General features: G+C 41.7%; 1 protein-coding gene across 1 annotated transcript in view; it reads left to right on the top strand.

The window, feature by feature from the left end:
• Window positions 1-23463, top strand: part of LOC136420720 (myosin light chain kinase, smooth muscle-like) — a 55175-nt gene that overhangs the window by 9742 nt on the left and 21970 nt on the right. The window contains exon 4 of the mRNA XM_066407810.1: window positions 2927-3397. Within this exon, the coding sequence (XP_066263907.1) occupies window positions 2927-3397 (471 nt within the window). The remainder of the gene's footprint in view (window positions 1-2926; window positions 3398-23463) is intronic.

The raw sequence follows: 23463 nt of genomic DNA, 5'->3' as shown, positions 1-23463 counted from the left end.
CCTTGGAACACCCCCCTCTCACAGTGTGCTCACACAAAGGCCGGCCCTGGCCACACTTGACCCAACAACGCAGGCCTTTTGTATGCAGAGCCTGTCCGGGATCGGTTTACCCTGGCTGTAAGCTGTAGAGGTTCTGTAGTGTTGGGACCACCCTGGCTAGCAGGAACTCCAAGGCTCACGTGGCAGAGGGACCCACAGAAAAAATTCTCAGGAAATTCTCAGGTCTTGGTCTAGAAGGTTTAGGAGCCCGGTGAGTTTTTTTTTAAAACCTTCTCCCTGCTGCCAAACCCAGTAACCAATACAAACGCTTTTCCCAAAAGCAGTATGGGTAAGGGGGTGAAGTTTGTCATCTTTGATTGCCTTGGCATGCTGTAGGGTAAGGTTCATTCTGTCACATGTTATTTATTATAATAAGTTCTTTAGTGTCATAAAGAAAGATTGTTGCGATACTGTTTTTTTTTTCCAATCAAAAACTGAAAAATTTTGAGTGTTTGAATAATGGAAAAAATATGTCATGATGGGGCAAGGTGGACAATTTTACTTGTATTTCATTAATCTTGTTTTGACTTTGAGGAAAGAAAAGGAGTCAACAACTCTTTTCAAGCAAAAGGGTTAAAAGAGGTTACAGAGCTGATACCATATTGGAGAACCAGCAACCAAGAAATTACATCTATCTGGCCCCTGTACATTGTTCCTGAACTATTCCCAGCCGCCAGAAGTGTACATAACTCAATAGCAGCCTTTGGTAATGTGAGAGAATGAGTCTTTAGCTGTGGAAGTTATAGGTAACTCATTGAACATGCACACAACAGAGCGACTACTTGTATAGCAGTCCATCTAACATGGCCCTGACTATAGGCAACAGGGTGGCAGGTGGGATTGTGACGTAGGTAGCCAAAGGGTCGGCGGGTCTGTAGTAAGAGAATGGACCCGTTTAGAGGTGTTTTGGACATGCATGTACCTGTATGGGCAGTGGGAGATTTGTACAGACTTTTTATCAGGTTTGCCATCATTTTTCTTTCACTTTATGAGAGTATGGCGCATTGGGAGTGAAGGAAAAGTTCTTTTTAACTTGTCTGTCAGCTTGTGTTTCTGTGATTCACGACATGTAAAATTAAGGCAGTGTTATGATACCTACTCTGTACTTACATTAATATCTGTAGGACTGGAAAGGTTACAGAGTAGTATGGGTAAGGGGGCGAAGTCTGCCATTTCTGATCGCCCTGTTTTGTTGGAAATTTTTGAAGGATTTGGAAAGGTACACAACTTTAAGTACCACGAATAGTTGGGAGGGTTTGTGATTGTTACACCGTGTGTTATAGGAGCTTGAAGTCTGTTGATGTTACATTATGGAGCCCTTGTTTAGTTGCTGTTCTCAAGTGTAGTTTTTGTTAATTTTAAAAGCTAGCTGGAGGATTGAAGAAGGCTTTTTGTCCTGACTGATTTTAGCACTGCCTACAAGCCCTTAAAATCCTGTCATTTGCGACACTCATTCTTATTTCTGTCACTTCCTGACTGCTGTGGTTATTTATCAACTTGTCGACTAAAGAACCCTGAACCGAGTTATTAAGCTTGTTTAGCCTGACATGAAATACAGCCCTTACTGCAGAACGTGATGGACACTTTGGAACAGCCACTTGTAATGAACTAGATAAACGGCCCTGTAAACAGCACTAATGTTTTATTACACTCAGCACCTCTCTATGGTTGGTCCTCACACCTGGCACCTGGGAACTTTCTCCTCAAGCAATTAAAGGAGAAGTGTTTTAACAACTGTAAATGCAGAAATGTTTGCGGTGGTTTTATTTTCACCGTTTCACCGCAAACTTAAAACCACCGCGAACATTTTTTGTCTGATTATGTAGCAGTATGTAACTATAGCGCTGCAAAAACTTAAAACCACCGCGAACACTCCATTTTCGCCCTAGTGGGAAATAAAAACCATGCAAACTTAAATACATTTACAGTATAGTGGTAGCAGTACTAGGAAGTAGCAGAAATACCATCCAGTTTTTTATACTGCGGGGTTCCCTGACAGGGGTGGGCAGCAGTCGGCTAGTCTTCACACCGTGTTTCCAGGCAGCTCTGTCCAGCAGGTCCACGCTGGTGAGACTGCACACTTCAATGTCCTTCTTGACACACTCCATCCAATATTTCCTAGATCAAAGTTTGTCTAAGTTTGTATTACTGGGTTTATTCGTTTCTTAGTGTTACAAAAATAGTAGCAGTAAAATAAGTGGACAACAAACAAATTGCTGTAATTTGTCACCATAAAGACAAGGTTAGACCTACCAAACAGCTTGTCATTGGGATTCCGACTGAATCCAATTTCTTACTGAAATATGAAAGAAAAGTTCCGCACACTTTTTGAAGACAGTTTTGTAAATGCTGAGGTTGCAGTTTTCCCTCGGCAGTGTTAATGTCTGTGAGGTAAACACGTCTGTCTGGAACTGAAGTACTGAAGATAACGTGAGGAAACTAAGATAGCGACTGTTTGGTAAACAAACAGTTTTTTTCACTGTAGTGTTGCCTGCGGTAAGTTACCCTCCCTCTGGACTGGACAGTTGGGGGTTCCCATCCTGGCCGTTGTTGCTCACTTGACTTGCATGCTTCTCTAAAGGGTGAGGTTGTTATTTGTTAAGCTGTTCATTGTAGCTACACATGTATTAGAAAAAGCAGTTGTATTTCTCCATACATTTGAACTTTCTGTATAGCCAGCATAACCACTGTCTGTACTGATGTGCATTGCTTCTTTCACTTCCCTTGCAGAGAAGTCTAACTCTGTATTAAAGATTTTTACTTTGTCCAGTGATACCGAATGCGTACAATTGTTCCTTTCATAGCAGCTCATATTAACTGTCTTAAGCTTCAAGCCGAGATAGTACTTTTTGTATTTTTTAATGTTTCTCTTTTACTTTCCTTCCAGTCTTGCCGAAGTTGGAGCACCTTGACTTTGTCTCAGCGGAAGTCGGGGACACGGCAGAACTCTGGGTCATCTTCAACGGGAGCCCCAAACCTCAGGTCAAGTGGACTCGGGACGACAGACCCCTCAACGCTGGGCAGAAATTCGCCATCATCGAGAAGGACGATAGAACGTGTTTAGCGGTAAACAACGTGGACGTACCCGACGTGGGAGAGTACACGTGCGAGGTGACGAACGCTGCCGGGACCGCGATCGGCGCGGTACAACTGAAAGTCGAGGCTCTGAACGACGAGCTAATGACGGACGATTCTGACGACTTCACCTCCGACAGCTACGATTCGTCAGATCACGAGATGGACAACAACGCGTCCGACGGACATCAGGACGAGGAATCATGGGAAGACGAGGTTTTCCCGCCAGATGGTTACGACCACGACAACAATAACGAGCCCCAGCAACCGCCAACTTTCGGACGTAAGTCTCTGAATTTTTCCTCGTGGTTTCTGTACTAATAGTTTATCTGTTACCATCTGTGATTGTGTGATTGTCGGGTAATTGAATCCATGTTTCATAAGTTGTGTCTGTAAGATAAAGATGTCTCCAGGCATTTTAACTCCTTAGAAACTTCTTCAACTAAGAAGACTTGTTCAAGACCACACAGAGTCAGTATGTTTTTAAACAGAGCTTCAGGAGACAAAATAAGATAACTTTGATTAAGTTAAAAGGCATTTTACTAAAGATAAAGTAATGACATCTCTAACATTTGGTGGTTGGATTGCGTTTTATCAAATCTAGATCACAAAACAAATAGAAACATATCGGAAGTGATTCAAGGAGTCTTGACCATCGTAAAGTAAGGTAAAGATTTGTGCTCTTGAGAATTGCTTTTGTACTTTTCTTCTGAACTAAAACTTGAAAATTTCATTAAAGTCTGTGACAGGTTTCTCTGGGCTTAGTCTTCATAATGATCAAACATTCCAAGAAACAGGTTGATAACTTTCTCTTCTCCACAAGTTCCAAAGGGGACTAAATTTCCTATCACAGATAGCAGAAGCACAAGAGTAGAGTAGCTTTCTCTTTGAATTCTTCACAAGTTTGAAAGAGAACTCCATTTTCTGTCTACCCAGACAGCACAAACACAAGTTAGAGTGAGATAGTCACCATCACAAATAGTGATCAAACATTCCAAGAAACAAGTTAATGATTTCCTCTGGCCTCAGCAGGACAAACCCCAGAATACTTCACCCAAGGTCAAACCATTTTTCCACCCTCATTTGTACAACGCACTTGAACTGGCCGGTACTCAAGCAGAGAACTCTCCAACACTCCATCTGCTTAACTCTAGCATGACAGGAATCTGCTCTGTACAGCACTTAGGTTCAGCTCAAGTATAAATATGTTTAACAAACTGTTAATATTTGCTCTACGTATGTTGTGAGGGGCTTTTATTGTGGGATCTTATGAAAATATTTATATCAGTTGTGTCTCAACTTTTATAAATTTTTTGTAGTTTTGAGGTCTGCTTTAAAACAGAGATTTAGTTCGGAAATAAAAAGCACAATTATATATAAAAATTACATTTTTTCACATGAATTCTGCATGGAAGCCGTCAGAAGAAGTCAAAGAACTGATAATTGAATTGCCATATTGTGTACTGTCTAGTACCATTATGATACACAACTGCAAGGATTTTCCAAATCATGTATTTTTAAAATTCTCATTGGAATTGGAATACAGTTTTTGTACAATGTTAGGTAAATTTAGTTAAACTTTTGAAAGTTGAGTAGATATGTGAAACAACGTATTCCATTTGTGAGGCCTGACTGTGAAGGACAGTGTCTGACAAAGAGGCCAAACTTGTCTTCTGTGTGGCATGTTCAACAGGTACCAATTAACATGACCTTGAGAAGGGTTGCACCAAGGTCATGGCAAGTATCTAGGATGTTTCTTAATTTTGTGGGATTTGCCGCTTTAGGTCAAGGTCAAGAAACATTCCCTGATGTCTGTTCTGTCAGAAGTTGGACATGTTCAAGTTAACTTTTTTGTAACTTGATGTAAACATCTAGTCAGGTGCAGCTGATCATGAATAAAAAATCAGTATTTCTACTGTGGAAAGACTTGAAGAAAAGTCTAGTTTCTATATACAGTCCAGAAAGGTGAGATGACATACGTTTTATTTTGTGGATGACATCTTCAAACTCATTAATTTCATGTTGCTTTCTCAGTTAAGTTTGTAACTGGTTCCAGAAAGGCATCCTGAGTGTCACCCTGTTTCTGTTCTATGCTCTACCTTTACCAGAAAGGACACCAGAAAGGTTGGCTGTTAGAAAAAAAGCCAATGCTTTAGGGACAGTAAAATGCAGAACTGATATGCTGGGCACCAGGGATGATACCAGGCTGGACCCCATGCTGTTCTAGTTTGGGCCCACTTGATGAATGTGTGTTGCCCTGCCCTGGTCTCCATGGGTCACTGGTGCAGGGGAGTGAGGGGTAGTGTGAACCTGTTTGTGACAGGATGGCTGACAGTGACTTATACTGACTTGTACCTTTCTGTCACACAGACTGTCCTCTGTACAACAGAGTTGCAGTGTATATTAATTAGATGGATGTTGGCCTGGGTCTCTATAGGTCCCCAAGGGTCAATAGAACAGGGAAGTTAGGCCTAATATTAAAGAGCCTGTTTGTGACAGACAGTTGGCAGTAGTGATACTTGACTTGACTTAAATCTAGTGTCTGGCTAATCTCTAAACAAATTAGCCAGGGTTAGATTTTAACCTCCTTGGCTGTAGTTACCATGTTGCCACCAAAAGATCTAGATGGAGATTATATCATAATCTGTTCATCAACTACATGGAACACACTTTCTGTATGAATGGATTTCCTTATGAAGACTAAAGTAGAAGACTTTAAGTTATTCAATTTGGGGCCAAATCTGAACGTTTTTGAAACAAAGTTAAAAGCCAAATATCCATACAGTATATACATGTATTGTGTCAAAACTAAAGATGGAAAAGAATGATAAAGATTTGCCAGGCCCAGAGTTCAATGGAGAAGTGAAACATTACCGCAAATGCAGAAATGCAGTGGTTTGAACTTAATTAGATTTGGTTGAATGTATGACAGACGGTTTCCCTATTCTTTTCTCTTTGCTACCATCAGGAAGGTTATGTTTTGGGTGCCTTCAGTTTGTTTCTTTGTTTGTTTGTGGACAGTACAACGGGAGAAGTTGCAACTGTGACACCCCTCCCCTGCATGTAGAATGGACTAGCCCACAGTTCCTTAGCTTGATACATGTAGTGGTGTTGCTGTTACTGTAGAATCTCTAGATGTCACAGTTTGGGTCTGTCAAGGATCGTTACCATGGCAACAAGTAAGTTTTGTGCTTTTTGGTTACAGAGTATGAGTGTGTGAGGGTTGTCTGTTATGTATGTTTGCTGGGAGTCCTTAATTCAAATTTTCTGGTCAAGATTCTAGAACTGCTAGTAGTAGAATGTAGGGTATGGTAGACTGGGGGCTGTAGTTACAAGAAAAGTGTGATTCTGAGTTTGAAAAAAAGTAGTGCTGTTTTAGGGATATACAGTGATTTCCTCAATTTTTTTTTTGCTTGTGATTTCTATTGTCATGTGTAAAATGGCTGCGTTTCATTTTTATTACTGCATCAATGGTCTGAATAAGACAGGTTTTGACTTGATCTGAGACCTTGCTATATGCATATATGTTGGATCCATTTTAATGGTTTTATGCAGAAACCAAGGTTTGTTTTTAAGAATCTGAGCCCAATAAAAAGAAATTGCACCTGATTTCTTACTAATCTCTGCCCCCAGGCAGGAAGTCCTTCCTAGTAGCGCCCATGGACCGCACAGAGATAAGCCTGTTTACGCTTCCTCGTGTGGACGTGACTGTGCAGTCATGCCCCCTAGCAGCCCAGTGTGTAATTACATCCTCTTATTGAATATTGATCACAGTAAATTAACACTTTTTCACTTGAACCTTTTCGGAATTTTGATGCTTTTAGTCCCTTTTTTGTTAGTTCTTAGGTTTCTTTCCATTTTTGTGTTTTCTCTGTTTGTTTTTCTTTCCTTGTTTTCCAAATTGTCTACTTTTTTACCAGTGATGCTCCTTGATTGTGCATGATTGTAGTTAAAATAAAGTTAACTTCAAACTCTGCAAGACTGAAATTCAGTGGAATTCTCCCATCCTCTTCTTATCAACAATCTTATCCTAGCCTTTAGAAGGAATCTATATGAGGTCAAAAGGGTCTAAACAGTCTATACTTGGCAAGAGTTGTGAGGTAGTTTGTCAACATGTTTAGGGTTTGACTCTTGACTTGGCAGATGGTGCCGTTTCTCTTTTATAGTTTTAACTCAGTTGTTATCGTAGACATTTTTGAGGATAGTTTTCCATAACACGTTATATTTCATTTCATTTATTTATATTTCACTTGCATAACAACTTTTTTTTTGCTTAAAAATTTGTTAGGACTGAGTTTGTCACATGCTGTTATCCCCCTAATAACTAGCTTTTGTTATCGTAGTTATTTCTAAGGATATGACAAGTTTATAACAGCCCAAGCAACAATCCTTCCCTGCTGTCCTAACATGATGTACATATGGATCAGACTTGCAGCCTGTCAAGACTGATCATTTGTCACAAACTGTACTCCTCGCCAAAGTTTGCTAACGTAGAAATTGTTATCTTAGTCATTTTCAAGGATCCTACAAGTTCATAACAGCCCAAACAGTGATCCTTGCTTGACTGCCATCCCAACCTGATTGATTGTGGCAGACTGAGTTTTTTCACCAACTGTAGTCGTTGCCAAAGTTTGCTAACTTGAAAATTGTTATCGAAGTTTTTTTCAAGGATCCTACAATTAAGTTCATAACGGCCCAAACAACAACCCTTGGCTGCCATCCCAACATGATACAAAGAAGCAAACTAATCATTTGTCACAAACTGTAGCCCCCTCCGTTTTTCTCTAACTTTAAAGTTGTTATCAAAGCCTTTTCAAGGATCCTACGAGTTCATAACAGCCCAAACAACAATCCTTGGCCGCCTTCCCAACCTGATACACACTTGTATAATGATCTGACTTGAAGCCTGGCAGGACCGGTCACTTGTCACAAACTCCAGTCCTGCTGTTTCTCTCTAAGTTAAACTTTAAAGTTATCTTAGTCCTTTTGAAGGTTTCTCCAGTCCAAACATCCCACCCTTTCCCGGCCTGTGACACGGTGTATACAATATGTGCTGACTGTACATGTAACAGTCGGGTATGTGTGTGTGTTTCCCGCTATGTCTGGACTCCACACACTAACGTGGAAATATTTAGTGCTCACTTCGACACACTTTAAGACAGGGGCGGCCGTCTTAGAAATGATTTAAGGGCTTGGGTGGGGCGAGACGTTTACTGGGAGCTCGGAAGGAACACTTAAAGTAACTGAGGAGTCTTGAGAGGTGCGATGGCGTCTTTAGGAAAGAGGCTGTGCCGTAAGAGGCGACCGCGCTGTCTCGTGAAGTCGTCACCCATCTTGCCTGTGTGTAGGGAAAATGGAGAGAGGGAAGAGAAGAGTGGAGAGAGGGAGGGAAAGAGGGAGGTGATTGTTGTTGAACCCGATGATGATGTTTTCATGTCATCGCCCGAGTCCCCCTGTAGTCCAGGTAAGGTGTGCAGGAGTCTTGGCAAGTTTCTGTTATCTGTTCATGTTGACTACACTCACAAACAATTCATGTAGATCATTCTGTTTGAGAAATAGGAATAACGGTATCAGAGATAGAAAGTCAGCCCTTATAGCAGTTTATAATGCATTAGTATCTTCACTAAGAAGGCTTTCCTTTTGGTTTTGTGCTAAATTGTATGTTTATAGTTGAACAACATAACTTTAGGATCCATGGATGAACTGTTGTTCCGATTGTCTACCCATCTTACAGACAGAAAAATACCGTAAAATCCCTATTTAGGTACGCACTTTTTAAACTTTTCAAGTTGCAAGCAGGTGCTCCAGGCTGACGCCAAAGTCGGGGTGCGTACGTTAGGAGGGGTTCTTCCTCGAAAAAATCCCATATCAGCACGAGTGTACGGTACATCTTCATGCAAATGAAGCATATTTTCTACCCAGAAACATTTTCTCAGTAACCTTTTAAGTCGGTAAACATCATCGGAAGGATGATCATTCATGTCAACCTCTTAACTATCCACCGAAATGCTGGAGAGGGGGTGCGTATGTTAGGAGGGTTTTTCCCCTGAACGTTTCAACTCACTGAGTCAGGCCCGCAATCGTCCCCAAATCAGGGGTGCGTACGTTAGGAGGGGTGCGTACGTAAATAGGAATTTTACGGTAGATCAGTATTAAAACATGTTGGTTGATGGTTTAGGATCTTCTTACCTACTGTGGATTTCATTGTAGTGGTAGCTTTGGCTGGTAGTAACCCTGTTTGACATCACAGAGCTTATGATAAAGAAGACCTGTCCAACTAACTACCTTTCATGATAAAACACCAGCTGCAAAGGCACTGCTTTTCTACATGTACATCCAGCTGCAAACATCGTTCAGTTCTCCAAACTATCTGAAGAAAAGTCCCCTACTGTACTTGATGACAACAAGTTTCTAAGAAAGACTGGATTCTTAAAAACCTAATAAGTAAAGTTCCTTTTACCAGCAACAACCCTTTCATGTTTGGTAGAGCAGAAAACACTCCCGACATTCCATCACAACAAAATTAATCAAACCGCAAGCGGAATCGAACCCGTGTCCAACCTGATGAGAAACAGGCACGAACTTGACATTGCTGTCAGAACCAGCAGTGAAATTATGGGCGCAGGGCGTCTGCCGGGGTCCAATGTTTGACAGAATTTTCCCCTTCGTGTCAGGCAAACATTGTGATAATTCCAGCGTTCTTGGCAGGGAGAAGATGGTGGATTCCAAGGTGGAAATGATTAAAAGTTGATCTATCATGTCAGAAAATCATTTCTTTAAGGATTTTGTCCAAATTTTAATAATAATAATATCAGGTGTATTTGCAGCCAGTGCCACAGGCAGGTACCCAATGTGTAGGGTAATGAGGCTGTTTAATGTCAGAAGAAAACTATTAGCTGTCAACATTTGATTTGGTTGGGTGGTTTTTGGACTTAAATTTGTTAAAGAATGATACTGAACTAGAAGCTCCGCACAAAAACAAAGTGTGAGGGAAAGTCTGTACCTTGGTACACACAGTTTCAGGGAGTGAATAATGTTGTACAAGTTTACATGTACCTCCCAGCCCTCTGTTTTCATTGTGTCCTCCTGTTGAATTCTTACTCTAAAACACCAGGGAACAAATCGTCACTGCTCCCAAATATCTCCGCAGTCAGGAGTGTTAAAAACATATCTGCAGCCTTAGCTCGGCAATGACTGGTATAACACAAGTCTCCCTGTACCTACATAAAAGGACATGTGTCCGTCTGACTACATCTCAGGCCAGTCTGGCAGCTCGGTGTTGTTGAACGTGGTGATGTTTTCCTGTGACCCCCTGAGCCCTGCTATTTTCCGTGTGTACAGTTTAATTAGCGAGCAGGCTGCCATACGTGACCGATATGGTACAGAACACGCACAAGTTTGCTTGTTCTGAAGCCAGGAATGCTGGTGGAATGTCGGGCATGCGGCTCTGAGCTTCCCGGCTTCTCAAACATCTTTAAGTTAGTGCTGACCCCTTTTCTCAACTTCAAGAGACGCGTGTTGGAAGATCACAACATAAAAAGAGAGGGAAGTGTCACAGTGTTTGCTTGAAAGAGCTTGCTTTGCTCCGCTTTTTACAGTGTCTTTTTCGTACCTTTGATAAGATGGTTCTGCCTTTTACAATTATAGTTTCCTTGCAGTTGAACAACATAAGTCAAGGAGCTGGGAGGCATTGATGAATTGTTGCGATATTTGGTACTTAGGAAGGTTGTGGCCATACAAAGAAGTGAGTAGATTCTGGGTCCCTAGGCTTAGTTTTTACTGTATGGTATATGTGACTTCCATATGTATTAATACTTTTTTTATAGATGTCAGGTTATATAAAACCAAGAACCATGAAATCAACTTGACGTGGCCAAAGGTGTAACAGCAGTAACTACAACTACACCCCTCCTGTGCTAGTGTTGTCTCCAATAACAGCACCAGGACCCCTCCAGGGGCGACACCTGTCACCACTCATGGCAGTAATGCTGTAATAACTGGTCTTACCTCACTAGTGTCACAACATCCTGTATAATGGCTTCACCCCCATCATTACAGTATTAACTGTTGTCTGCCTGTGGGCATGGATGTGTTAATAACAGAGACAGGACTTCTATACGGAAGAACTGGTGTAATTGTGGTGCTGTTAGCCTGCAAGGAACTGTCACATTTGTTGTGATTGTGCCTTTTTTTTACCTCTGCAGTGAAGGTTATGTTTTGCACAGCGTTCGTGTGTGTGTATGTATGTCTGTCTGTCTGTCATCACGATAACTCGAGAATGCCTGGATGGATTGTCTTCATATTTTGTAGGTGGCTGGGTCTTGATAAGACTATAGTAGATACATTACAAAGATACAGGTTTGTCCCAAGAAGACCCTTAATTTTTTGTAATTTTTTGTCAACTCATTGTAGTATGCCTGTGTGAGAGCCTGTGGCATGGGTGTGCTAACAACAGAGAGTGACAGTTCTAATTATCATTCTAACAGTCCCTGGAGCCCAGGCTAATCACCAGATAGTGTTGGGTAATGAGCTGTGATGGGTTAATAGACTGGGGACTGTCCATTACTCAGCATGGGGTCTGTGGGGTGATGAGTTTATAGACTAGGGAATGTACATTACACAGCAGGGGTCTGTAGGGGTGATGAGTTTATAGACTAGGGAATGTCCATTACACAGCTGGGGCTCTGTAGGGGGTGTGTTGGCACAGCATGAGGTGGATTACATGTACATGAGGCTGGCATAGGGGAACTTGGGGAACCTACTTTTTTGAGTGAAGGGTGCTGAATTACGTACTTAGGTTGAAAACTTCACTTAGTAAACAAATAGAATTACCATGTTACAGATAGGACATTGGGTACAAATAAGCTCTATAAAGTCAAGCCAGAGGGGATACTTTTATACCCCAGTGTGCAATGGGGAAACTGTAACAAGTTTTGAACTCGCAGACTAGTCCTTTAATCATAGTGTTTGTCTTTTGGGCAGCCTTGTCTACAAAGGAGCTGAACCTGTAAAAGAACAACATCAAAAGTCAATAAACAAGAAATTCTCTTTTTGAACTCAACACAGCCAATAACACAGGTGATTTCCCTTTCTTACAGGTGTGGGAATTCTCACAATGTTATTTGTTTTCTTGGATTAGTCAGGTTAATTACACAGAATTCCTCAGAGAATAATTACATGTTATCCTGGTAAGAGAAGAAAAACAACCTGTGACTTTAAATGGCACCCAGCTACGTTTCCTTCTTTATTGTTGGTTTCACTCTCTGACCATCAATGTCTTTCTTTGTACATTTTGTGATCTGCTTGGCTGCCGAAAGAAAATAAACTATTTTCAAAGAAGCGCTGTTGTTTCTCTGAGTTTCTAAGTTTAGTGGTTTTGCCAGAAATAGGAAAGAATTTCTTTGCTTGAATAGTGAAAACTAAACAATGTTTTGGTTATGCTCTTTGGCCCTCCATGGTTTTGTAGATTTAGTGCTATGCTGGGCTTCCATGGGAAAATAAACTATTTTCAAAGGGTTGTTTTTGTTCCTTTGAGTTTGTAAGTTTAGAGGTTTCAATGAAGAGCTTTCCTTCGCATGCAGAAAGATTTTCAGGTCTTTGTACTCAAAATGTAACATATTGTCAAAAGTCTTTGATGTGTTTTTGTATAGTCAAAATGTTGTAACATACTTTTCAGCATTGTTGTATATGAATAATTGTTAACATGTTTGAAGCTTCTTGCACAAAGAATGGATACACACGTGCATCCTGTTTATGTTACAAACTGTTCTTTTCTTTCCCACGGCCAGAAGTACAACTCTTATTCGTAACAAAAGGTTGTCTGAATATTAACTAGGTGATTAAGGCTGTTTTCCGTAGCCATGATGGCTGATGTGTATCGGGTGACGTCATGTCGGGGTGTTTAACGCCCATTCATCGCCAGTAATGCCACTTTTCTCACTTGGGTGGGTGGACTGTCGTCATAGCTCACGTAATGGGCTTCCACAAAATTACCTCACGGGTCGGCACATTGCCCGAGGGGGGAAAACTTGGGTGTTGTTATACTTCTGCTTTTTCCACTTTTCCTTTGTTTATTCAAACTACAACCTTTTGAGACATGAGAGTTATTTCATTTCTAAATGTTTGTGTCTTAGATTTGGTGCAAGCTTCTACAACCGTTCTGTAAGTTGCAAAGTGTGATCATAATATAGAAACCTCCCCACCCCACCCCTGCAGTGCTAATGGCCTGTCCCGGGGGTGTGGCCTGTGTTGTGGTTCCCAGCTGATCTCACCTGTTCTCAGCACACCTGGTTCAGCTCGTCTCAGCTCCTTATCGTTCCAATGCGTCTTCCTTAAGAAACGCCACAAGACTCGAGCCCTGATGGATTGATAGCTAGGAGGTTCTTCCGAAAAGGAATTCCGTGAATACTCCGCGAGTCCCAGACTTTTGGCAGAGGTGGGCGGGTGTCTCCCTTTTTGTTAGTGTCGAGGGGAGCAGCAGTCTTCCAACACCAGCCGTCATACAGGGGGACTTTTCCGTAAAGTTTACTTTCATTTCTGACAAATTCCGGAAGTCGCATTCCCAACAGATTCCGTGTTTTTGCGTCAGGATCCCGGATCACCGGATATTCAAAAACTATCTGTCTTACTAGGACAATATTTCAGAAGAGTTTGCTGTTCTTAAGTTCCTGATGGAATTTCGGAAGTGACAACCCCGTCACATTTCTGTCAGTTGCATCACCGGAAGTTTAGAAGCAGTTTGCCATGCTATGATGATGTTTCAGGAGTGACTTTCCCAGCAGACATGTTTGGATTGTAGATCTTCGTCTATCCCGATGATTTTCCAGAAGAGTTGAATTGCTTTCCTGAAGTTCCTGACGGATTTTAGGAGTGACTTTCCCAGCAGATTTGTTTGGATCGTAGATTCTCGTCAGTCACCGGATATTCCGAAATCGTTTGTCGCACTGGGAAGATATTTCGACAGGGTTTTCTGCTCCAAAGTTCCTGACAGAAGTTTGGTAGTGAGTTTCCCAGCTGACTTGTTTGGATCGTAGATTTTCATCAGATTTTCATCAGTCACCGGATCTTCTGAAGTTTGTCGCACTGGGAAGCTATTTCGAAAGTGTTTTCTGCTCAAAAGTTCCTGACAGAAGTTTGGAAGTGACTTTCCCAGCTAACTTGTTTGGATTTCCGATCTTCTTCCATCACCAGATCTTCCCAAGCTGTTTCTCGTACCAGGATGAGACAACTTGTGCTTTATTAGAAATCTTGAAGACATTCCGGAAGCTTTCTTCCCCCAGATTCCGGGCAGGAAGGACCTCATCCATCCGCACGGTGAGCCATCTGGGGTCAAGACGTCTTGTCAGTGGTGGGCTCTTCCTTAAGTGGAATTAAGACAGTCTTAAAGAAGGGCTTGATCCAGGATGTGTCATACAAATCACGTCTTACAGAGTTGTCACCACTTGGAGATGGACAGCTGCTGCAACTAACATGTCTCAAGATCAGATTCCTCCTCAAGATGTTTAACCAAGACGTCTTCAGACTGCCAGGAACATCTTCAACTGCTTAAGATCTCCAGGAACATTTCCAACTGCTTAACATCTCGGAAGAAATTTCCGATAAGGAGATTTTGTTAACCTGGATTTTCTTATTTGTCCAGCTGCTAGTCTTTTCTCTGACCTGTCAAACTTGTCTTGAGAAAGATATAAGATCTGCCGACTCCCTTTAAGAAGTCAGAGCCGAACGCACACAGATCTTAAAGAAACCTGCAACTGGTTAGTGTAACGGAAGGCTTCTTAAGACAAGCTGAATTCCTCCTGGCCTCTTTAAGGAACGGTGTATCTTGCAGAGCTCCCTCAGTGCTCCGACATCTCCCCAGCAGATCTGGAGTGCACGATTGGGACCCGGCTTTGTTGAGTCTGCCTTCGAGACAGGTTTGAGTGAAGGTTGTGAAACCCTCAGGCCTTGGGACCATTTTAACTAGCTGGATCCTCGAACGCTCGTTGTGAAACCCTCAGGCCTTGGGGACCATTTTAACTAGCTGGATCCTCGAACGCTCGTTGTGAAACCCTCAGGCCTTGGGGACCATTTTAACTAGCTGGATCCTCGAACGCTCGTTGTGAAACCCTCAGGCCTTGGGACCATTTTAACTAGCTGGATCCAGGTTTGAGTGAGCGTTGTGAAACCCTCAGGCCTTGGGACCATTTTAACTATCTGGATCCTGGAACGCGCGGCTAGAAGCTGTACAGAAGTCGTGCGGGGGAGCAAAGCGATCTGTTTAGCCTCCGGGTGGTTTTAAGTTTAATCCTTCATCTTTTGAGCCAGCCTTGTGCCCAAAACCTGGTATTCTGTACAGGCGGCTTTTCAGAAGCCGTGCGTCGTAGCCAGATACTCTCTCCCTGCAGGCAGCTTTAATGCGTAAACGGCTGAGACTTTTTCTGTGCACAAATCCTGAGGTACTCTGCAAGAATTTCGGAACTTTGCGAAGCATTGTAGCCAGATACTCTCTCCCTGAAGGCAGCTTTAACGCGTAAACGGCTGAGACTTTTTCTGTGCACAAATCCTGAAGTATTCTGCCAGGTTTTCGGAAGCTGTGCACGGCATCGTAGCCATACTCCCTCCCTGAATGCAACTTTACGTGTAAACGTTCGTCTTTGGAGATTATTTCTGTGCAGAAAACCTGAGGTACGCATACAGGAGGTTTTCCAAAAGCTGTGCGAAGCATCGTAGCCATAAACTCCCTCCCTCTGGGCAGATTTAAACTGTAAACCTTCAAGACTATTCCTGTGCACCAAAGACAAGGATCTAGAGAATCTGTGCTCAGTACCCAAGCCTTTCCCTCCCTCCGTGCCAACAAGCAACAGTCTTGACTCCATCTCATCAACACTGAGCCAGGACGGCCCGGATCACCGGAGACATCTCAAGCATTCTGCTGCTGCTTCTTAAGACATTTCTGCCATGCTCAAGACGCAAGGGAAGAGGATGAATACTTTTCTTGAAGATGAAGGTAAGACGTTTATGACAGCCTCGAGGTTGTGTTCAAGGAAGTGCCAAGATGTTGCATGTGATCAGTACATTCTTATTTGGATAAGGAGGGAGAAATTACCTTGGAGACTTTCCTGGTTTGTTTTGGTGCAGGGCTCTTGTTGTTGTTGAGGGACCTTTTATTTTCATACCACTTTTCAACACTTTTTGTTCCTAGATATACTCTTAATATGAGTCCTAATAAATGCTTTTGTATAGAGAAGTTTTCTCCTATTTTGAAAGTGTGTTCTATACTGTATTTAGTGGGTTGATGTAGTCTTTTGTGTCAGTTTTCAGTGCTTTATTGTATTATCTCCTTTTGTTTTCTGAGGAATTTCAGTTATCAGGTCTTTCATTGTTATCTCTGAAGCTCCCTCATACAGTGAGGAAAGACCCAATCTCAGATGATAGCTGTGTGAATGGGGCGTTGATTGTGTTTTTGTACATAATCCTTGTACGCTCAAGTGCTGTATCCAAAATTAGATTTGTTTCCGAAAGTGCACGTACAACAAGCACAAGTGTGCACAGATGGGGAGGGTGACTGTGTACCGTAGTGTGGTTAAATATGTGTGAAAGTTTTCTATTTTCTTTTAACCATTGACCATATGTACAAACTGTCCATGTAGGTCAACATAATAGGTTTATCTTTCCCCTGGGCTAATTGCAAGTACAAATGTAATTGAAAAAGACAGACATAATGTAGAACATGTTTCTACTGTAGTGTAATAGCAGCATATGACTCGTGACTGGAAGGTCTCGACATAAGCAAGTAAGCATGACTCTCTGAGCTTCCAACCTATTGGGTTTGACTTCTTTTTCTGAGACAGTGGAAGACAAAGGGTCCCAGTTTTTGTCTGTGTTGGTTCTGTGGTGTTAAGGGGATAGAAGTTTTCCTTTTTATCTCCATGAAAAATGGAGATATAGTTTTGGGTGTGTCTGTGTGTGTGTGTGTTTCTGCACTCCAGTCAGCATAACTCAAGAACCTCTTGATGGATTACAATGATATTTGGGATGTGGGCGGGTGTTGTGAAGCCGAAGTTCAAGGTTTATTTTGGGTATGTGACCTTGGTACTGCAGCAGAACTTCCGTTTTTGTATCTTTTGACTTGTTCTGTATGTCTTGAGTCCTGAGGCTAACACATGAGTTAGAGAAGTGTCCCAGCTGTTGCAGTAGGGGAAAGCTTGGGAGAGTTTGGCACGGAGAGGTGCTTGATTGAAAAGTGAGTGTGTACTGTATACACACAGGGGTTACCTGGGGCGCTCAGGCTGTCTGCTGTCACTCACAAACTGGTATGGGGGGACAGGGTATTTCCAAGGTTTCTGGGGACAGATTTCAGTAAAATAGCCTTGTGGAATTATTGTAAACATAGACATGTAGCTTGAACTTTACACACCTTAATTAACAGATGACAAACTGCTCAGGTCGATATAGAGATTTTGAACTTACTCTAAGCTGTTTATGATGAATTCCTTGTCAACAGGTTTATAACATGTTCATCTTTTTCTTTGAATTCGTTTTGTGCTTGTATTTTGGCAATGCATCACAGCAAATTTGTCAGCTTGCATATGGTACCGTACGTTTAGAAACATGGCTGCCCATCTGTTCAATATGTAATGTTGTTGTTCACCAGACATTTGGAGTAGTAGGAATACTTCAGGTCTTGTAGGGGAGATTATATATTATCATGGAAGGGTTGTGGATGCTGTTCTTTCTCCTGGGGGTGGGGGGATATATCAGGGGTGTTCTGTTGTTCCAGTCCAGGGGGGGGGGGTTACAGTGGGTGGATCAGGGCCATTCAGGGGGGAGGGACTGTTCTTTCAGTCCAGGGGGGGGGGGGAGGGGGGGTTTACAGTGGGACGATCAGGGCCGTTCAGGGGGGAGGGACTGTTGTTTCAGTCCAGATCTTGAGTCTGGAGACTGTCAGCTCAATGCTGGAGGACTCCTGATGCAGACATGCCATTCCTGGACTGATGCCGGCGGGCGGGTCTAGCGCAGTAACCTGGTTCTCAGCCATTTCAATGTTTCTCATACCTGACTGTAAACTCTCCTCTACTCTACTCTAGAATGGAAACAGAGATTTTGTGGGTTCCCACACCTTTTGTTTAGTCTCTACATCTGTGGTTGTTGATTAAAACTTTTTTTTAAGTCTGGAAGCTTGAGATTGTATTGCATACCATATTGAAAAGCTTGGTTACATACATGTTACTTTTTAAAGATCATTTGTAATGATCATAAACCAAAGTCAACTTTCCAAACATTTTTGAGAAGTTTACACATCCTAGTAGTTCTTATTAACCATTTGAAGGTGTCACGGCAAAATTTAGACGAGAATGAGTCTGTGAAACAGGAAGTTAACTTGGTCCAGCCTGACTGACAGCTGACGACACTGCAGATCAAAGGTTTATACGGGCTCTTAGAACAGGTCAAAGGTCAACAACCTTCCTCAACAAGGTCACTCTGACACCATTCCGTTTTTTCAATTAAGGTCACTCCCTTTAACGAGTTAGTTTGTGATGACATGCGATCTAGACTGGAAACTAGTGTAACTACATTATAGCTGTCAATGATTACTATGCTGCTATTACTATATTTACATCAGATCTAGTTGTCTATTTTTCTTTTTCTTGTGAGCTTAAGTTATTCAAATCTCAACAGTTGTAAGAAAGAAGATAGAGCGATTTTACAACATGAAGCATTTTTTTCAAAAGTTGCAGGTATTCCTGGGGCAGACCTTCTGTTCTGATGGTGCAAGCAAAACTACAGTTAACATTTACGAATACTATTTATGACTGAAGGCCTTTTGTTTAAGCCAGAACCTTTTCAGGTAGAGCGGTTTCGGTTTGATCATTCCCCTCCTTGATGCTGTGACTGTAGCGTAACCCCAGCTGTAGCCTGGATAGTACAGCACCTGTTCAAGCTCTTAGTCTACAATTACAAACAAAGATCAACAGAGCTTTTAATACAATTAAAAGGAAAAACTCTGACCTTTCTAAGGGCTTATCCAAAAGGGTGAGCCATAAGCTGTACTTATATAATAGATATTTAATATCTATTTATGGGCCTGGATGTCTTTCATGCCTCGTAGTTGCCATTTTGTCTTCTTGACAGGAAAAAAGTGGTGTGTTGTTTAAAAAAGAACAATGTTTAGATGAAATCAAATTGTGTCAAACCTGAGACAATGGAAAAGACACAGAAGAGCAGGATAGAACCTTGTAGGTAGGGCAACCTAATGAAAGACACACAATGCAAGAGGAATTGTACTTGTATAATTCAATTCAATATAATTACAAAGTCTAGCCCAAAGCACACTAATTGTGAAGATTGCCATAAATAATGAGATGCTATGAGGAAATGTAATGAGAATAAATCCTCCTCAGATCACCATGTTATGTGAAGAATTTCTGTCTGCTACAACGTGGAACCATCCCCAGTTTTGTCCTGCACAGCGAGCTAAATTAGGAGTTGAGGAGTCTCCTCTGGTACGTTGTTATCCTCCTCCAGAGAAACATGCCGGTGACGTCTTACTGCCGGTGACGTCGTGCTGCGGGTGATTTGTCGGTGAACTCTGCGGCTGTACATTTTTGTAAACCTGACATTCCTGTCAGGACAGTGCCCCGGGCAGGGAGGGGGAGGGGTAAGGGGATCATCTCTATGAAATTTGTGGCAAGAGTAAAGTCCTTTTGGAAATAATGTTTGGAAAGAGACTGTAATTCTAGGAATTTTTGCGGTGGTTTTACGCTCAGTTTTCACGGTGACCACTTTACCGCTATCTTAAAACTGGTGTTGTCATTACTGTACAGTACATGTATGTGACATTATATGGATAATACACTTACAAGAACAATTTATTTTCCTCTTGTCTTCCATGATCATTTACAGAGATAATGCAGGATTCCCATTCGGTACATGTAGCTGTGCCATGATTAGTGACTAGGAAACCTGTACAAACATACATGTAGGCACAAGTGTTACAGTAACAGAGTAAAAACAAGTGATCTGTGTGCGGAAGACACCCGGATGTTGAGACAGTGTGGTCAGGTTTGTTGACATGTCCTTCCGCCGGTAGTTTATCTGGTGGGCTATCTGTTCACCTTTGTTTACTAACCTGAGGTTTTGTTTACACAAGCAGCTCAACATGTTTACTCCACTTAACGCTTCGGTAAACAGTACAACAGTACGAGGTGGGAAGAAAGTTTGTAGCCAGGTAGTCTTGTGTTAAGGGCAGTTGACATAGAATCTTAAGGTTCTGGGTTCCGATCCCTCACAGGACGGTCACTGATGAAAATGAGTACCTGGCCAAAGGTCCCATGTTTGTACTCTCCAAGCAGAGGAGTGGTTCCGGCTGGTTTTTGACATGTTTTTAGGCTTTTTTGTCGGGCTTTCTACTTTGTCATGTGTTTTTTTGTCTCTGTGGTTTAGAGAGACCAAAAAACAAAGTAGAAAGCCTGACAAAAACGCCTAAAAACACATAAAAAAACAGCCGGACCCACTCCTCTGCTTAGAGAGTACCATGTTTGAGGAGAGCCACACCTTGAGCATGTTGAATAAAGAGTTGTTGTATAAGAGGTGCATATGGTCTAAATTCGTAGATTCCATCTCTTTATTTACCTCATAAATATTGAAACATTGGTGCCTCTCTTTCTATGTATCATGCCACTTGTAACTGTCACTACCGCAGTGTGTTTAGCTGGGTTCTTCAAACAAAACCAGCCTTTTCTAGAAGGTTATTTAGAGCAGTGCAAATTTATTTCCTTGGTCCTGTTAACATTCGAGTTCGCTAATCTCGCCCTACTGTATATATAGTGATGGTAACTTCTGATATTACCAGCAGCAGTGGGTGGTCTGTCTGTGGGTTTACAAACTTTTGAGCTCTTCAGAGTTGTAAAAAGCTTTTCTGGGCTGAAGAATATCTCATCATTCTATAAGATGAAACATCAAACAAGTGTTTATAAGTAGGCTTGTCCTATAGGATTAGATTGTATAAAAAACTAGACTGCAGGCATTTTGAGTCCCTATATATACTGTAAATTAAATAAATGCATTCAAGATTGCATGATTTTATTTCACAGTAGGAAGAAAATGTGAAAAAGAGTGTTAGTGGTGGCTTTGAGTTCGCATTTGAAACAACAGTAGCGCTACAGTCATAGGTAGGCAAAAAGTTTCATGGTGGTTTTAAGTTTGTGCTGAAGAGTTCACTGCAAAAACCAGGAATATAAGACCACCGAGAACATTTCTGCATTTACAGTATATGGATCAGGAGCTTTTCCATGTCACATCTCAGATTTCTGTAAGAAAAAAACAACTTGTTTTTAAGTCGTTTAGGCCTTGAGAAGCCATGGGCTTGTGTAAATCTTGTGAGATTTCTGTATAAACAGACCCCCTGATGTGGTAATGATGTGTTAATAACATCATTTCCTCATTTTCTGCTCCATTACTTGGGTTAGGCCTTTGATACTCTCATCTCAGTTGTTATGCACCAATGTGGTGTTGCTGAGTTACACTCATTCATTTCATGTATAACAGGCATAGGGACTTATATGACGAGTTTTGGGGTTGTACATGTAGGCAGTCATCTTAGTTTCAGTGACAGATTCAACTTTTCTTACCAGACTTACTACGCAGGCTGCTATAGGGAGAATGATGATATTCTCCTATAGGGGGGGGTTTCATTTGCAGACTGACTCTCCTCGCCAATCATTCCCTTTTTTGCTGAATTCTATGATCAATACCCCTATATAGAAGAAGAAGAAGAATTTTATTTGCCGACAATTGTACATGGTACAAGGTATGGCAAGAATTCGTTAACATAACACAAAGTGGAAGTATAGAATAAGACCTAACATCATAATTACTAATACAATACAATAAGGGCTAGCATACGTTTTCGATATTGTGTTATAATCATTGATTTAATCATTAGTTTCAGTATTTTTTCTAATGTGAAATATATGAAGGCCTGCTATGCTAAGGTGACAATTTGGCGCCAAAGTTGCATGGCCTCTGGGCCTTTTGGGGGGCTTATTATACACTTTTGCTGATGACTTCTCTTTGCACTGGGTCGTTTGTGCAGCCAGCCCGTAACCCTTCGACCCAGTACAAAAGAAGTTATCAGCAAAGGTGTATTATAAGTCCCCAAAAAAGGCCCAGAGAGACTGGTATGGAGGCTAAAGTTGTATTTATGGGGTTAGACAGCAGGGAGGTTAAACACCTGTGGTCCCCCTCCAAGTTTTTGTGTGTGCTAAGGCCACACCAATTTATTTTCTTGGTTAACGGAATAAAACTAAAAAAAAAAAAATGCTAGATTGGAAAAAAAACATGAAAACAGAATCTCAGAGGAATGTTTTTACTTTGGTGCACACAGTTTCAGGGAGTGAACATGGTCAGGTGCAAGTTTTCACCCCAGCCTTCTGTTTTCATGATTTTTTGTGTGCTAAAATTAAAAATAAAAATCCGTTAACCAAGAAGTTAAATTGGTGTGGCCTAAGTTTAACCTTCAACCTGCTAAGGTCTACCTTTTGGCAGCAGATGTGTATGGACTGGTTATGGGGTTAGGCAGCAGGGTGGTTAAACACCAGTGGTTCCTCTCCTTCCCAGCAGAGATCATGTTGATTTTCCGCCTCATCAAGCGTGACATGAGAGAGGGCTGAACTGTCACTCACTCCCACAGCAGCTGTCACTCAAGCATGGTCGCCATGACTACCCAGGCAGGGGGCCAGGAATGGCCATCAGAGTGTTGGGAAGTAGAAGCAAGGACATTTGATAGAAGTAGGCCTCTAGTCTATATGTGACACTTGGAGTGTTAAAGATACATTATTTTTCGCCATCATGCTTTTGCTTCAAAAATTCCTCTTTAGAACCCTTGCAGCTGTATGCATGTTCTACTTACTTAATGCGCTTACTTGCTTATGTCGAGACCTTCCAGTCTCGAGTCGAGATGTTCTACATCGCCTTATGAATATTTCAAGCAGTTTGTTAACTGTTCTTTTTTTCCAAATTTGGAGATGAACACAAGATATTTGCAGCTGTGACTTATGAATTAAGATCTTCTCATGTCTATTTCTTATGAAAACTTTAAAGCCAGGTTTTGTATCTGGCTTGTATCAGTAATTGTGTTTGGAAGCCAACTTGTGCCATGCATACACAGCACTTTCTGAAACTGGGTAACAGTCTAGTGGTCGCTGTATCTTGGTACACTCTCCACACAACCTCATATAAACTATGGGTGTAGAATTCAGATGTGTGCTGTCGCATTTTGCTCATCAGTGTGACATTTCCTCTACTACACAACCTATTTACTCCCAAAACACTGCAGAAGCAAGACGCTTTATTCAAATCCAACTTCAAATA

This window comes from Branchiostoma lanceolatum, chromosome 15 (genome assembly GCF_035083965.1).
Source record: "Branchiostoma lanceolatum isolate klBraLanc5 chromosome 15, klBraLanc5.hap2, whole genome shotgun sequence".
NCBI classification, from domain to species: Eukaryota; Metazoa; Chordata; class Leptocardii; order Amphioxiformes; family Branchiostomatidae; genus Branchiostoma; species Branchiostoma lanceolatum.
The sequence above is the reverse complement of the archived record's forward strand: the minus strand, read 5'-3'. Positions and strand labels throughout refer to the sequence as shown.